This window comes from Odontesthes bonariensis, chromosome 18, assembly GCF_027942865.1.
Source record: "Odontesthes bonariensis isolate fOdoBon6 chromosome 18, fOdoBon6.hap1, whole genome shotgun sequence".
NCBI classification, from domain to species: Eukaryota; Metazoa; Chordata; class Actinopteri; order Atheriniformes; family Atherinopsidae; genus Odontesthes; species Odontesthes bonariensis.
In genome coordinates this window covers 15,478,684-15,495,919 of record NC_134523.1, presented here as the reverse complement: position 1 = coordinate 15,495,919, position 17,236 = coordinate 15,478,684, and the positions used below count along the sequence as shown (strand labels likewise).

The following is a 17,236-nucleotide window of genomic DNA, read 5'->3' as shown; positions in this document are numbered from 1 at the left end:
AAAGTCAAAGAATTTGTACATAGTCTTGCTTTAAATAGACAGGAGCTAATGCTGAGTGTTTCAAAGAGTAGGTGCGGGAGCAAAGTGGAACACAAGAAAAGGAAGGTGGCTGTTGAGCTTTAACTATTGTTAACATATGCACTATAGTAGATCCCAAAATATAATCATCTTGTAAATAAGCATAACACGGGCTCTTTAATGTAACATTTGTAAACAAAGATTATACGTCTTCAGTCTGAACTCACCTATCTGCAGCAGCACGGGTGTCACCAGCGCCGTCTCCATGGCGTAGCAGAACTCCCGGCCAAACATCACAGCACCGTGCATCACCCATTTCTTCAAGGGGATCCCTTCGATCGATTCGTCGCTTGCCGATTCCTCCCCTCCTCGACCGCCTCCTCCCCCTTTCCCACCCAATCCATCCGCCTCGCCGCCCGCTCCGCCTTTGTCTTCCTCCGAGCTGGATACAGCGGATTTTTGGGAACTGACCCCACCAATCAGAGATCCGACCTGCATGTTGTCAGCCTCTGTGTTCTGGGGAGGCATGGTGGAGGGCATGCAAGCAACAGGAAAACAAGCGCACCCCTTCTGACACAAAAAGCTGGGAGCAGTTATGTATAGCAACCAAAGATTAAACGGTGCAACGACTTCTTTGCTTCGACAAACTGCTTGTATCAAGTTATTTGTAGTTATTTCAAAACTAGTAGTGACTTCTTTGAGGCAACTTAATTAAATCGTAACTGCTATTAAATCTATTACTTAAGTGTTCAAGAAATATTGGAGTGTTAATACCACAAGAATAAAAACCGAAAGACTTTCTCAGCATGCGAGGTATTGAAATAAATTCTTCTTGCTAAAATAAAAAAAATAGGCTACACTAAATATAATGATCAAAATACTATTTTCTGTAGCTCTAGCACAGATCTGAGATCTCAGATTTTCTAGGAGACAAAAAGAAAGAAGCGGCAGTTGTCCTCTAAACAAGTTGTCCTCCAAAATCACTGCAACTTCAAATCTAATCCTCCTTGTTTTCCTGCAACAACTGGGGAGCTTTCCTGAGGCTTGTAGAAAAATCTCAGAAAATAAAGGAAGCAGTTGAATTTCACAGGACGAGTGAGCGGTACATTCCAAGAGAGACTTTGTGCGTTTGTCTTAGATATTGCCTGGAAAATAATGTCAAATCTATTTGGTTTGTTGGTATGACAGTGTTTGTGTGTATGTGTAAGAGTGTATATGTGAATGTGTCTGTGTGTATATGTGTGTGTGGGTGTGAGTAGGGTGTTTATGGCTTTTTTGTCATTGAGGTTTATCTTCTTTTTACTTTACTGTCTATTACAAGCAGTAAAAATCCATATAGAAGACCACTCGGTGAGTTCCAGAGTCATTTTGCGTATGGAGGGCTGAATGGAAGGCTGGATGAAGGTGTGGGTGGGGGCGAGCAGAAGGTCGCACGGGGAGGGGGGAGGAGGATGAGGACAGGTAGCGATGGCGGACAGAGCTCCTCTGAAAATCCCCATCGATTGGCCGATCAATCTGTAATACATCAGGAAACAACAGAGAAGACAGGGGAAAAAAAGATAAAACACAGGTGAGTTGAAGGAATTCAACTTTCAAACTTGTACCATTACCTCAAGCGTGCTAACATGAAAAAGGAGAGTATAGTCAGTGTTTTAGTACAACCTCAAAGAGGGAAAAACGCACAGTCCAATCATGCTTATTGCTATAAACTATATTTAAAAGATGGAGGACACCACGGTGATGATGTCACAGGTTTGTAGACTGCCGTTTTAAGGGCAGAAGATTAGCTTTTGGTATATTGCCGTTTAGTTTTTTCCCCCCAATCTGATGTGACGAGCAAGGCCAGGATCTGACCAAGAACCCATAAAAACATTACGCATGTCCATATAGTTGCAACTTGTCAATCACAAAGTTGTTCCAGCCTAAATGTGAAGGATACAAAATTAGCTGAGAAAAAAATGCACTAAAAAAAAAAAAAAATCAAAATAAAGTAATCAAATCAATTCAGAAGTAATGCTTATGTTCTCAGACTTCTATGCATGCAATACTCTCACTGTAAACAGGACTGACCCCCCCGCTGGCCATTAAAAAGCATGCTGGCATTAGGCACTGCATTGGCTACAGTTTTCAAGCATAGAGACAACACCGATCTCATCTTAGAAAGAGGAACAGTAACACAAATGTTTGTCGTTTTTAACCCTCCCTTCTGTATTTCTTTTTCGTTAGGAGCAGCACAAAAATGGTTGCCCATCGTATCTCTGTCATCAGAGGTGCTCCCCTCTTCAGCTCAGGCAAATGTAAAACGGGGTGTGAAATTACCCACAGACTCAGAACTCTTGTGTACAGTAAAATAGAGCCTTGCCTGGTATATACAGGTCTAATGGCAGTTGTATGAACTAGTCTGGCATGCGCTCATACTTAAATGAGAGTAACTCGTACTACTATATGTCTTTGCTGTTGGCTGTTATCTGGTACAGATTATCTCAGGGCCCTTGTACACCAGGCAGACAATCAACCCTTGGTCACATCTGGAGGAGTAGTGAGCATGTGTCCGTTTTCTATGGACCTTGTTGATATAATTTCTGCAGATTTAACATTTTGAAATCAGGTCACTTTGATTGGCTATTCAACGTAGTGACCTAGTGCATTAAAACAGATGTGGCAGCGACAACAGAAACTACAACATGACAATCTTTTCTTATTCATCATCTTCATCTCAACAAAACAAGCTACACCTTTCACTTGGTTACGGGGAGTGAAGAACTGTCTAATCATGATTCAAGAAAGACCGGTTCAGTAAGACATAACATAAAAAATAAAAAATAAAAAAAAGACAAAGCAACCGAATCCAGAGAGGACCAAAGACATGTATACATACAGAACTTGATTCTTTTTCTCAAGCTTATATGGTTATTCTGATCCCAGGATCTGTTTTGCTCAGTCCAGTTCAGGCATCAGAACCAGCATTTCCTTACAGTATATCTTCATTTGTGCAGGCAATACAGGACATCCTAATGCAACATCGTCGCTAGTAAAAATACCACCACGCCTCATCCTAATCCAAGGAGCACTTTTGTACCAAAGAACGGAGGCGAAATTAACTACAAGATTCCTTTTTTAATGTAAAGTTGGCCAGAGGAAACAGGGACTCAAAATCTGGAAAAAATACCAATGTTACCACCATAGTAATAGGTTTGAGCACATGATACATCCTCTCAGATTGTTGGACAGCCTTTGAAAGGGGACGGGAAGGTTGAAAGAATTCCTTACATGAGCTGAAGGGTTTACAAATTTCCAACACAGGGCAGATATGTGTGTAAAGTGAAATGAGTGAAGGCCTTCAGCTAATAGGCTTCACACAGTCCGAGTTGAAGTTCAATCAGATTTCTCACAGAGTTAAATTCCAGTGTGTGTATGTGTTTTTGTGTGAAACAAACCCACTGGATTAAACCCACAGAGACGGCACATTTCATCACAACCAACACACGCTAACGCTTGCCACGTGAGCAACACACACACCATTAACAGTGCTAAGAACCTCATCAAGCCTCTTAGGGAGAGTCTGAGGAAGAAAACAATGTGGGAGGTAAGGAGGGAGGGCGGCAAAGACAGGGGGGAAAGCTGGAAAGAGGGAGGGTTTGAACAGGTGGATGGTGGGAGGAATAAGAAATGGAGGGAGAGGTCATGTGGGAGGAGATGGTACTGAGTAAGACCAACAAACAAGAGAGATCAGACAGATGAATGAATGAGAGAGAGGTTGAAAAATGCTCTCCCTTTCTCTGGTTCCTCTCTTCATCTCTTTATTTTTGGAGCTCCTCCATGTCGCCATTAACATTTGTGATGCATGGGAGATGGGCATGAATATTTCATCACATACAAACAGACAAGCCCCCCTGCAGCAGATTGCATAACAGCCTCTGTCCTTCACAGGCTCGCGTTTGTTTTCTACTAAATTTGGTTCAAATTTCATGAGCATGAGAGAGAAAGGGATGTGCCAAAACTCCCAAAACCTCCAAGCTGAGACATTACACAACATGCCAACAAAAACAACAGAAGCAACGTGTTCAGATCTGGCTGACCTGATTTCTGTGATGGAAACATCGATTTATGATCAAACTGGGAATCAGAAGATCTCAGCAGAGTGAAGATGCAGAAATGAAGGTGTTGGAAAGCTATGCCTTTCCATATGGTGCATTGTTTAATGACCTGTATGCAGAACATACACACAACATATTTACTATAAGCAAATTTACCAAAGAGGATGGATTTTCGCGACTGTAAAATACATTTGGCGTCCAGCACTGTAATTAGGGATGGATTAAGATTTCTTTTTCCCCATTAATCACATTTTGGTTGAAACGTCAAAATGCACATGGAGCAGTAAAATGCCACATCGGTTTAGTGATCGAGCATTACATGGTAATATAGTTGCACACTGGATTCGTTTCATAAAGTCTATCTTGTTGGTGTGCAGCTGCAAAATCTGACACGTGGTTTAGAAAGTAAAATATTCTAACTGTGTAGCCAGAAAAATTGACTCAGAAGTTTAAAAATTTCAAAAACAAAGCCTTTGTGAAACAAGTTGGTATTAATTTGGGTTACTCTTGCAACAAGAAGAATATCTTAGATATAATTTGAACAATGTTGAGGTTAAATGACAGGTAACGGTAGGCGTCCATTGTTCCGTCACGTCAACTTAACTCGCCGGATTGGATGCCTAGTGTCGCCGTGTTGCTACTACAGTGGGCGTGAATACGAAGTTGTAGATAGAACATACGGTAGAATGGCTCCGGGGGAAAGTAAATGACTTGTGATTTTAACCAACCGAAGTTTCTCCCTCTAAAAATTTGAGTTTTGGAGGGAAATTAATGTGTATAAATCGTCAGCAATGGAACATTATTTCATACTGCACCATGGATGTGGATCTGCGAGCGAGGAGAGCTGCTATTATGCTGCTGCTGTGACACAGGAGATCTCCTTCTCGCTGCATCACCTGTCCCTGCACCTTTTCTCTGATTTAAAAATGAAACATGAACAAGACATCTTGTGAAAACATGGCCATGGGTGTGATTTGGTTCTTTTGTTGAAATGAATGCCTATCACAATTATTGATAACGTTTAATCCACTACTCCACCTCTGCCCATGAAAGAATTTGATGCACTGGATTGAACCTCTATTCCTTGATGGTCATTACTTTACTGCAAAAGTGGAGATGCTCACACAATTGCCTGATGTTTTAGGTGTGTTTATTCGCCTACAATCGTTTTAGCACAGCCATACTGGCCACTGCTGCTGTTCATTTTGCCCGCAATAGCAATGACATGAGCAATACCCGAAACGTTCAGGGGTGAATAAACAAAGGGAAAAAAACAACATGGTCTACTGTCATTGGGTAACGCAACTCCGTCTGCCGTGGCAAATTTGCATAAACTTCGAGCGAGCCCAACTTTTTGACGTGCCGCCGGTCCCCCGCTTGCCGTGCCGGAATCCCAGCATGCTTTGCGAGCACGGCGACAACGATCAGCCGGATTTCATTGAAAATGAACTGAATGCGTTGGATACGGCTTGACGTGCCGGAATAGTGGACGCCTACCGTAAGTCGTGCCGTATTTGCTTGGCGTGTTACCCCAGCTGCCTTTTTACTCAGCTCAAGAGTCTGGCTGTGTGCGAGTTATCACTGCGCAATGTGGTCTGGTAGCTTCTGAGGGCTTAAACAGGTGAGTCCATATGTGTCTGTCTGTGGGATTTAGGCAAACAAAAACATCCCAGTTGTGTAAGGTGCAGTGGCAAACAAATGTGCAGACCAGAATGCAGTTCGAGGATGGGTGTGGTCCAAGTAGTCCAGAGAGAATAAAGTAATGATCACTGCGTTCTCACTGGGAGTATCGTCAACTTGTTGACAAATTGTCTTGACTTCAGTCAGTGCCAAAAATTTGGTGAGAGGGAAAATTAATTTGGGAACTTTTCTTAAGGCGTGTTTTGGTAACAACACCAATGTTATGAGTCTGTTCTCTCAACTAAATTACTAAGTGTTAACGGAATGGTCATACACTGTTATCTCGGGTCTCTGCAGCTTGTTTTTAATACCTTATTAAAAATGACCCTAAGAAACCCAATGTAACCTTTTAACATTTGAGCTTAAAGCATTATTAACATAAACTTTGTACAGAGAGCAGGGTTCCACTTCCACAAAAGAAAAAAAAAAAAAAAAAAAAAAAAAAAACTTTAGAGAGGATAGCTGAACACAATGAGCCCGATGTCGTACAGTGAAAAGTGAGATAAAAACAGAGGCTGAGCAATTAATGAATCTGTTGTGGCGCAGAAAGCATTTAATTTCAGAAACATTATTGTGGATTTAAAATTGTCAGAAGTGTGTGCTCTGTATGCAGTAATTATGCAGATCTGTTCTTGGACAATGTAACTACAAGAAAAAACGATTTTATAGGGGACATATATGAAAATAAATCCCTTTGTTCTGTTCTGGAGAGCATAATACTGAGGTATCTGAAGTCACTACCAACTCAAAATTCAAACATAAGAGAACCCTGTCGTTCAGATTTTCAGGGAAAAGGTCACGACTTCACCCTATTATTCCTCATCTCCTCCCTACTTCAAGTTCAAATCATGTTGCATTTGCTCTACGCCAGAACTGGGAAGTTCAGACTTTTTTGCTTGTGATTTAGGAATGGACCGACGGTGAAGCTTAGAGTTTATGGAGCTGATATGTGCTGGAGGAATCGCTACATGAGTTTTAAAGTGTGCTTAAAGCTACCCGTCAGCCTCTTATGTTACTTCAGCCTTCCTACATGACTCATAACAAGACTGTTCCTAAAAGGGTGATCAATACCAGCTCTTCGATGGAAACTGAGAGAAATGTAAGTATTTGAGAATAAAATGCTATCATTATGACGAGTGGAAGTGTGATCTTAGTTCGTCGTTTTTGCCAGTTTTAGCTCTCAGGCTAGGTACTGTGTGCTCTCTAAAACGCTAATAATGGGCTTCAAGAGTTAACGAGAGTGATTTGTATCCAATTTGTTTCCGAATTGTAGCTGGAAGCTATAGAACAGAACTTAATTAAGACACACTCTGAAGAGGAGAGGGGGGAGATTGGAGTCAACTCGCTCACTTCATGCCCTGAAACCAGTTGCAAAGGAAAAGAGCTACAAGTCATAGTTGCAAAAGAAAGACTTTGTTGTAGTTTTACCAATGCATGTAACAGATATTTCATTAAGACCTCAGGAAAGTGTGTCAGCTTGTGAACGGGGCATTAAATGTCTCTTTTAAGGAAAAGGTAATCAACAAGACAAAAACAACATCTGTCCATCTCTGGAACATTAACAGAGAATACTATCTGACCTGCATCTGCAGTTCTTTCAAAACACACACAAACAGAAAACAGCGGATGCTATCTGATCATAGATCCGTGCACACGCAGTGCCAGTCAGCTCCCCTATTGTTTCTGTGTGTGTTACTGTGAGTGTTGGTACCATGAGGTCAGCTTATATAGAATTACACCTCAGTTTCTCAGCTTTGACAAAATACAGCCCCACGTGAGAGCAGAGCCAGGGACACAGAGGGAAGATAAGGTGGGAAAGAGGCAAATTAGTGAAAAGTCAGGAAAGACGGGAGCGATGGGAAGCAAAGAGGAGATTGTTAAAATAAAAACAAATGCTGACAAGAACATTTGTGCTCGCACAGCAAAAGAGTGAAAATGAGGGAAAGAAGACGGGAGGAAAACAAGAGCAGCAGGGAAAGGAAAGGGGATGCCTGTAAAGTTCAAGGTGATGGACAAATTAAGAATCTGACGCCTTCTCTGTTTCGCAGCTCAACTCACTGTACACGCACACACAGGCTGTCAGATTCTACAAGTACACACACACACACACACACACACACACACACACACACACACACACACACACACACACACACACACACTTATCACACTGGGGTTTTTTTTAGTCAGTGTTTATTCTTGTGCCAGACCAGATTACCTGTCACTCCAAGATGAAATAAGGGCAAGCTCTGACTTTCTCACCATATAGTTTCCCTGCTTTTTTTCCTTCCGTTTTAGACCCCCTATCTCTTTTTTTCTTACATACAAGAAACATAAAATCCCATGTTTCTTGCATGAATGTGGCACCAAGGAGCTAATAAGCGGTGATGGTAATTGTAGATTATTAAGTCCATTTCGGGTGCTCCTGTGCACTGTTTTTAGATGCATGATGACAGACAAGAATATTCTTACACAGAGCATGTTGAGTCGACAAACATGAAAAGCACATTTCAGTTATATGCAGCTGAGAAATTCTGACATGGGTAAAGGGGTTGAGCCGGGGAGCAAGCAGTAACCCACAATCCACAACAATCAATTCAGTCAAGACAAATAAGCTCAAAGAACTCCAAGCATTTTGATTTCTCATTTATTGCCTCTCTTCGCTTTATTTTACCGTTAATGCTGAAATAATTCATGTAGGTGCCATCTAAAAGTAAAAATGGGTTGTAGAGATGGTGAGTGTTTTTCAAAGTCAAGGATGCTTCCTCAGCGAGTTGGGTCCTTCCAAGTCACTTCCTTCTCAAACTAGGAAACAGTCCTTCTTTATATTTGAGAAACACATAAGGGAACAGTCCTAAAAAAGGGGGCAAGCATCACGCCAATGGTCACACCATCAATTACAGTTTTCTGTGACTTCCGGTGTTGTCACTGATATCCATGTTACAAATATCCAAGTCAGGACTTTCAGGAATGCAAAGAAATATGTTTTTTGCTGCAGCCAACAGGTGGTGGTTTGAGATATCAATAAATACTAGCTTAAATTCTATGCCCACAACTGAGTGCTGGAACCAGCTTTTTATGCCTTTGAGTGTAGCTATTTAAATCAAACATGTCATGTTAACTAGCTCTGATGGAGCATAAACTAAACCTCAGTGATTAAAAAGATTGTGTGACTCAGATAACACATGTCCGATAAAAAGAGGAAGGCACCATTAGCTGCTGACTATAGCTGCACAAACAGCGTTACACTGTTACACAACTCATGTTTAAGATATTAGTCTCATCAAACATGAGCTTGAAAAAGGATAATAAATAAATAAAAATTGCTGCATAAAAATAAAAAAACAGCTTTAACTCATGTCCCACTTACTGCTCTGGAGGTCTGCACCATATCACATCTGAGCACCATATGTCACAGTCCAAGCTTCACATGCAAGTATTTAAACTAGAATATAGTTTCTTGGCAACTGCGTCTGCTAAAGAGGAGCGTCTTATGCATTTGAAAGAAAGTGGACTCAACTTGGCTAAACTTTAAAGATAAATCAATCTGTCCGTCAATAGAAAATTTAATTTATATTTATCAGTTAGCAGACGCCTTTATCCAAAGCATCTGCTAAATGAGTAAAGACTTGAAAGTGAGGAAATGTGTAGTCCACTAGCTTGCCCAAATACACTTTAACATGTGAAACGGGAGCCCAATTTGCCTAAATTAAAACTTCTCCTTTTAAAAAATTACAATTTACTGCCTTCCTTCTTGTTCACATCCCTGAAAATTGGACTGCTTATCAGACAAAAATACTTTAAAAAAAAAAAAAAATAGATTCTGGGATTTGATGGTGGGCATTATTTTCTGACATCTACCTGACAAAGATAGAAATCTGGAAAAAAATAAATAAATCAATAGTACTAACGTGTAGCAATCCAATCATAGATGTGTGTGCATTTCTAACTTGTGCATCTATTGACACGCTATGTTTGTTTGTCTCTAGGAACTTTGTCACCTGACTCCTTAAACCCCATCACTGCTTGGATGCAGACATGCATTTCAGTGTTATACACCAGCGAGGCACGTGGGTGCACATCAAACAACGTAGCATTGACCCAGATAGAGCTGGATATAGATTACAAGGCTGAAAACCTCAGGATCAAGTTCACATACTGCTGAGGTCTATGGATGTTTGTGCGCATCTGTGTCTGACTGACGAGAAAGGAAAGAAGAGACGTAAATAAATATAATGAGACAAGTATTTTGTTACTGTGTGAGAGTCACACAAGACTGACTGAATTTTCCAGTCAAAGACTGACCCAGTGACCTGAACTGGTGCTTTATTTGGTTTGTGGGTTCAATCACTGCGATATCTAATAAATCCCTGTGGGTAAAATGGATTTATTCAGATCAGGGGCAGAGAGAATCTAATCTAGTTCTTTAACCTACCACGTAAGACGTCACGGCACCATCTTCTGCAGCATTAATGAACAGGAACAGATCATTTCACTTCAGTCTGCCCCTGGTGTAATTACAAGTCAGCGCAAGTTCTGAGTATGTGCAGAACATATCCAAACAACTGGTGTATGCAGTCATAGGGCAAAATGTAACATATCAGATTATTATTGTTCCTGCATATCTTTTACAATCCAGCCCCCCCCCCAAAAAAAAGAAGTGGGTTACTGTTAAATATAAATGAAAACACAATGTGATTTTTTGTAAATCATTTTAATCCTGTGTTTAATTTTAAAAAACGTGCAAAAAAAAGACAAACTGGACGTTGAAGCAGGAACTTTATGGTTTGAAAGATATCTGTTCACCTTGAATTTGATATCAGTAGTTTTAAAAAGGTTTGGACTGAGCAAAAGAAAAGCTGGAACAGCTCTAAAAGTAACCAGCTAACCAGATTATTTGTATAAGAATATAAAAAGGGCGTTTCAGAGAGGCCACGATGTAAAAAAGACAACTAAAAACAACTGGACACGGTCTACTGTTGCATCCACAAATACAAATACAAACTACCATGTCGAAATATAAACACATTTTCAAAAAATCCTGATTCCCCATCCATTGTTTTGTCTGAGCCAGAGCTGTGAAAACTGTCCTGTTGTCTGACGAATCAAAAATTCTAATGTATCTACGCCACATATCTCCACCATGGATAACATCAGTGGATGGACAAAACCAGAAGGAGGCAGTAATGCACAAAAGAGGATGCCAAGTGCAGTAAGACTGCATAGAAACAGAACACGACCAAATACATAAAAAAAAACTGTCTGGTAATGCAAACAATCATCCAAACTAGCAGCAGTACAAGTATAATCCTTTTTAAAATCTCTGGCAGCGAATAATATTACACGATATCCTGCTTAGGTTGACTCCTGATTTTCTACCACACAAACCTGGATTCAAAATGGAAAACTATGTAAGATTACTGGCTTTAGTCGATGTTGTTTTCCTCCATAAGTCTTATGCCGACCCCATTATTTCTACTTTACAACTTTATTGTAAGTTGCAGTATTGTACAAGTGCTGTTTTGGCTGATTTGCAACCTGTAGGCTCCATAATGTGCCTGTTGGTGTCGTGGTCTGAATATAACACTTGGGTTTGGGTTGTCTGTCATCAGCACGCGCATTAATGAAGCCAGTTGATTGCTGCAAAGCAGAGCCCACGTTTTTATGTAGTCAACAGCAATCATCCAAAGTCAACTCTATTTTCATCATGTCGTGGTCAACTTTAAAAGTATTTCTCTGGTTATGATGCAAGAAATATGACGAAGGAGACCAAAATGAAAAAAAGGACTGGAACACATTTCATCTTTAAAACTACAGCAGATCCCAAAATTTTACACACTATCCCAACTGTGTCCGAAACCAATCGAATCGAAAAGAATATATATCTTCTTAAAAAGCAAGATAAAAATCTGCGTGATTATATAGGCTTTGAAATAACTGACCTCTGTTTTAATTCACAAATTACACAGCCCGCCAACTTTCTGGAAACAAGGTTTCCGTGGCTCAGTGGTCAGAGATGGTCGTCCAACAACCGGAAGGTTGGCGGTTCGACTCCCACTCTCGCCACTCAAAAGAAAGACTGGTGGAACTCATAGCTGGAGGGGTGTCAGTCCACCTCCTTGTCACGGCTGAGGTGCCCTTGAGCAAGGCCCCATACCCCCCATGCTCCCCGGGCGCTTCATTGCTGCCCACCGCTCCAGGTTGGCATCTGTCTCTGAGTGTGTGGACCATGTGCATGTGTGTGTCAAACAGGTGCCAATCTGGATGGGTTAAAAGCGGAGGACAAATTTCGTGTGTATGCATGACAATGACAATAAAAATCTGATCTTAATCTAAAGAGAAAATAACATTACTCACCGTTGTTGTGACTGCCGTTACATGAGAAAAAGAATAGTGCAGTTTGTGCAGTAAAATGAAGCCAAATGATACTGGCAGATGTTTAGTCATCTGCGCCTTTCTAAGTCTCCCTCTGTCTTTTGCTAAGATGCTGCGAGTGGAGTACAGAGATTCCTCAATCCTCTTGCATTCTTAAACACACACGCATGCATGGGGACACACAAACACACACATCAGGAAACATTCACATGCCAGGCTGCACAAAAAGACAGTTTGAGAGATCTAAACCCCTAAAAAGGTAGAAACATGTAAAGAAACAAGTGGCTTTGCAGAGCCAGGGCCGAACACTTCAATGCCTCAATGTTGTCAACGACATTCCAAAGAAAAGCGACCATACTCCCGGCTTTAGGAGGCAGATGGCAGGGATAAAAGAGTTAGGCAGAGAGGATGACAGAGGTAAATAAAGACTGGATGTGTGCAGTATGGTGCAGTACTGCTGCAGTGCAGCGAGCACAGGAGGCACATGTGTACCAACGTGCACCAGCATCAGTGACAAATCCGCTACTCTTATCATAGGACTTATATCATGATATTGATTTCTATGATTATGATGCAATATAAGTGCTGTTCACATACATGCGTGCTAATATACACAGATTCTAAAATACTTATGAGTGCCTGCCATTGCCTTAGTTCAATCGCTACGATACCCCAGCAGCTCTAAATGAACCTCCAATCTCAGCCTCACCTGAACCTCACAGCTGTCGTCTCAAAATAGAGGCGAAATGTCTTTGATCGCTTTAACCTTTAGTCATCATCACGAAGAAATGAGAGGACACAAACACCAACAGTGTGTTTCAGTCCGAGTTCAGTCAAGGTCGATCTTCCAGTCATTCCGACGACAGGTTGATCGAGCAAGAAGAGTCGATTTTCCCGCAAAACAAGCAGGACTAACCCAAGATTTCCCAAACAGCACGGGCTTCGGGTGAATATGACCAAAACAACACCAACACAACAATCTCATTGTCAAATGCAACACGTTCACCGCCTTTATATTAGTGAAATTTTCACTTTGTTGTAAATACACCCAGAGTGTAGCTGAGTACTTCTCTTATCCCTTTGGATACTAGATCAATTTAAAAGTACTTATCAAGGTATTCACCACGAAAAAACAAAAACAGGGGTATCTTCATAAGATGGGTAGGAAATGTTTTGAAATAATTATGAAACTGTGTCCCAGTGAAATGTTTCATTTTCAAGTACATGTTAGAGCTTAAGTCAACATATTACAAGGTATTCTACTACTCTTTTTAGAAATTTCTAAAACATCGACAGTGGTACAGTTTTTGTTCATTGCAAAAGTGGGTCAAGTTTAAAAAGAATTGAGGTAATCCCTGTGCTAAAACTTAGGGCTTTTCACTACTCTGAACACCTTGTTCCTAGTTTGTTTTCCTCCTCTCAGCTCATTACAAACGGGCAAAACACAAACAGTATGTCAATCCATTTCTAAATTAATCATCAGGGGTATGTATAGAAAACATATGTACGGCTTGTGACTAAACAGCAGGTAATGAGAGTGATGTTAACCATACACAAAAGTCCTGTTCCAGTCTTTCTTGCTGTGTTGCTGGTGTTTGTGATCATTACATTGACTGTATGAGAGATCCCTTGTACTCTACAAATGAGTTCACGTTTGAATATGTCAGGCGTTTCTCTGGAGAATTCACAGTTACCAAGTCTGCTTGCCAGTAAAGGTTGCTGCTTCCTATTTTTTCCACTAGCCTTTCTGGTACTTTCCTCCCGTTCATCAATATCCATATGACATGTCCACGTCATATGGATAAACATAAAAACAGTCATTGTTATTGATAAATAGAGAGCCTCATCCATCATGCTTGATGCAATTTAATTAGCTTGCTCTAGAAAGCTAATGGACATTTTCCAGACTCATTTTTGAGGAGTTGGCTGACTAAAGTCCACAGATGTTGGATGTGAGCCTCAGGGCTGTGGTTTCAACAGCTAGGTGAGTTTAGCTGAGAAGACTCCTGGTTGGTGTGCAATTGTGTACTCCCTTAGGTGCTTCGGTTAATTTTTAAAAAATGCAGTAACAGAATTTGTCAGACTTTCAACTTCATCATTGTCAAAACTCACATTGGCATAAACATTTATTTCACTCTGCTCATTATCATGTCCAGTTTCTCCATTTTGAAATTACAACCCTTTAAGACATTACTGTCAACATTTCCTGGATAAAAATGAGAAGAGGTTTAAGAAATATACAGGAAATGTCAGTCTAACAGTAGCAAAAGAGAGAGGACAGCTTAATCATCCTAATAATTATTTATAGCCAGGCTAGCCAATAGGCTGGCTAGTTAGTACTCAAGCTGGCCTACATACACACTGCAATCAGTTCACACCCAGATTAGTAAGCACAACACAGTTAGCATGCTAACTCACAGATTTCTATTTCTATTCATTCGCTTGTAAGCCATTTCCCCTCGCTAAATTTTATTTTCATAGTCACCGCAGGGTTCAGGCTACAGACTGTCCATCTTCAAATCAATGTACAGATTCCAATACATTATCACTAGTTTGTAGCAACAGAAGATTCGGGCAGACTGTTTATAGACACTGAGGCCTTACACACAAACACAAACTGTTATTTTAATCTGCAAGGCCTGATTATCTGTCTAGATGGTAGATGCTAACATAGTGTCCAGTCTCTCATAAATTCAGTATAAATTTGATGTAATCTGTTGACCGGTTAACTTTTTCCCCCTCAACTTGCATGCTTGCAATTGTCCATCAAAGATCCCTTATGTCATGGAGTCTGAGGCAGGGACACTGTGGTTTTGACAGGTTGCTGACAGCAGCCTTGGCCTAATTCTGCCCCGCAGTCACGCTCCTCCTGTGTCACCCTCAACACAGAACAGCACACACACACACAGTAACTATACCACCTCAAACCCTGACTGTGCCCCTTTGGACTATAGTACCAAACATTACTTTACTGCAACCCCCACCTGCATCCTGCCTTTCTGACCCAGGGGGCTGCCCCCTTTAAGAGATGCTGCTCGTGTGTGTGTGTGTGTGTGTGTGTGTACACATACTCCCCCTCCTCCCTGAAGCCTTTACCCACAAGGTAGCTGCTAGCAAAGCAGAAAATAGAAACAAAACAAAAAAAAGAAAGTGTTAAGAGATGATACAGTTTGACGTTACGTAGTTATTGTTTGTGGGTCGGTGTGTTTCTTCTTTACGGGCTACAGTTTGATCAATGTTGCCTCTCACTGACATTTGAATGAAAATATAACCCTAAAGCTTGGTGAAAACCTGTACCAGCTCACCACATGAGCCTGCCGAAAGCAGCTTAACACTGATGTTTTTGTTTTGGTCTCATAACCAACATTATTGTTTCACATCAGCACATTTGACAAAGAGCCAAGAGTTGTATTTTGTCTTCTCATCACGTTGTTTGTCAGATTGGCAGGTTGCACACCAACCACGAAGTGCCCAAGCATCTCACCAAACCTGAAAACAACACCTGTTCGCGACACAAACACCGCCGATAAGAAAACTGGTAACATGGCAGTCTATGAGGAGGCAGGAGCCATTCGAACATGATGTGATGAGAAATTTAGTTTCTAGCATCCATCTCGTTGTGCCAACGGACTAATAAAATGTGCAGACCTTAAACAAACGTAGAAGCTGATAAGTTCACAAATACAAAACTTTCTTTGTGTAAAATTCAAAGGTTACTTTGAACTAAAGTTATTATAAGATACTCATAGACCAAAAATATGATGTTTTTTCTAGTATTGACTCCACAATATCTGCATTTTCCCCACTCAGCCATGCCTGTATATGCAATCATTGGAAAAGTTTTACCAACCAAATATCACAAATTCAGAAAAAAATCTATAAAAAGGCCATTTGTTTGAAATGTTTTCCTTTTTTTTCTCCTGTGCTTTCAAAAATAATAATTCAAGAGAGGATAGGAGTCACGTGACGCACTTGGCAAGTATGGCTGCTTGAGAGCGCTCTACACCTACCCCGCACCTGATTCTACATTTTCAGGGCTCTCAAGTCTCACGCAATGAGCGTGAGACACACGCATTTCAACAAGTTCACATGCTCACACGCCACACATGCCATTTCTCACGCTGAGAAATGATCAACTTCGTCGCACAGAAATTCTAATGGCCGATACTATAAACGAGTCAATGGCAGGTTACTGTGCGCTCGTACAGCTCAGAATAGCTCTGGTACAGCTGTCTTGATTTAGCAACCCATCGGCCAATCACAAAATAGAATTTCTCAGCCAATCAGAAAACAGAATTTCTTGTTGCCGGGTGAGGTCTGAAATAGCTTTCAGCTGCAAGCACGCGTGCAGAAGTTGTAGACGAGCTGGAGGTGGAAGAGAACCGTCAGGATCATCAGCAGGTCATATCTTCATTTATTTGAATCTTTTATTAGTTACTATAGTTTTCCTACTCTTTGTAAAAGACCAATACCTGCCGATTAAAGTGTTTGTTGGAGTAGTAGGCCTAAATATTCAGCACAAACCCTTAGACATGAGCAACTTAATGAAAAATGAAAAATATGTAGGAGTGTAATTAGGCTTCCGTGGTTCATTTTTTTCCAAAGGTGACCGGTATGACCACATTCCAAAGGCTATCTACAATTGCCAAACTGGTATTAGTTCTGCCACACTGAAATGCTGATGCAGAGAGGGTTTTTTCCATGGTGCTCAATAAAACCAAGACCAGGAACACGTTGGCTCTGAATGGAACTCTGTCATCCATCATGACTGTGAAAATGGCTGTGCTTTAAATAGGAGCCCCCAATATCAGTCATCAAGCATCAAAATCTGCCACAAACACTTACAACAACACTTTGCATAAGACTTTGCATACCTAAAACAATTTATTTTTAAAATATAGCAGAATTTAGTGTAAAAGTGAAGATTTGTGATTTTGATATTAATAAGACATTTTCTTTGTTCTTTAAGTAGCTAGTTTATGGCGATGGGATACTGCAAGGGACCCCCCCCCCAAAAAAAAAAAAAAAAAACGAAAGAAAGAAACCTCCGCACACGGCCTGGCCCC

General features: G+C 40.8%; 1 protein-coding gene across 1 annotated transcript in view; it reads right to left on the bottom strand.

Annotated features, from left to right (window-relative positions):
- The window catches only part of slc45a4a (solute carrier family 45 member 4a), a 67,127-nt gene that overhangs the window by 37,131 nt on the left and 12,760 nt on the right, over positions 1-17,236 (bottom strand). Inside the window, exon 3 of the mRNA XM_075450244.1 lies at positions 246-1,533. Coding sequence (XP_075306359.1) covers positions 246-558 — 313 coding nt within the window. The 5' untranslated portion in view covers positions 559-1,533. The remainder of the gene's footprint in view (positions 1-245; positions 1,534-17,236) is intronic.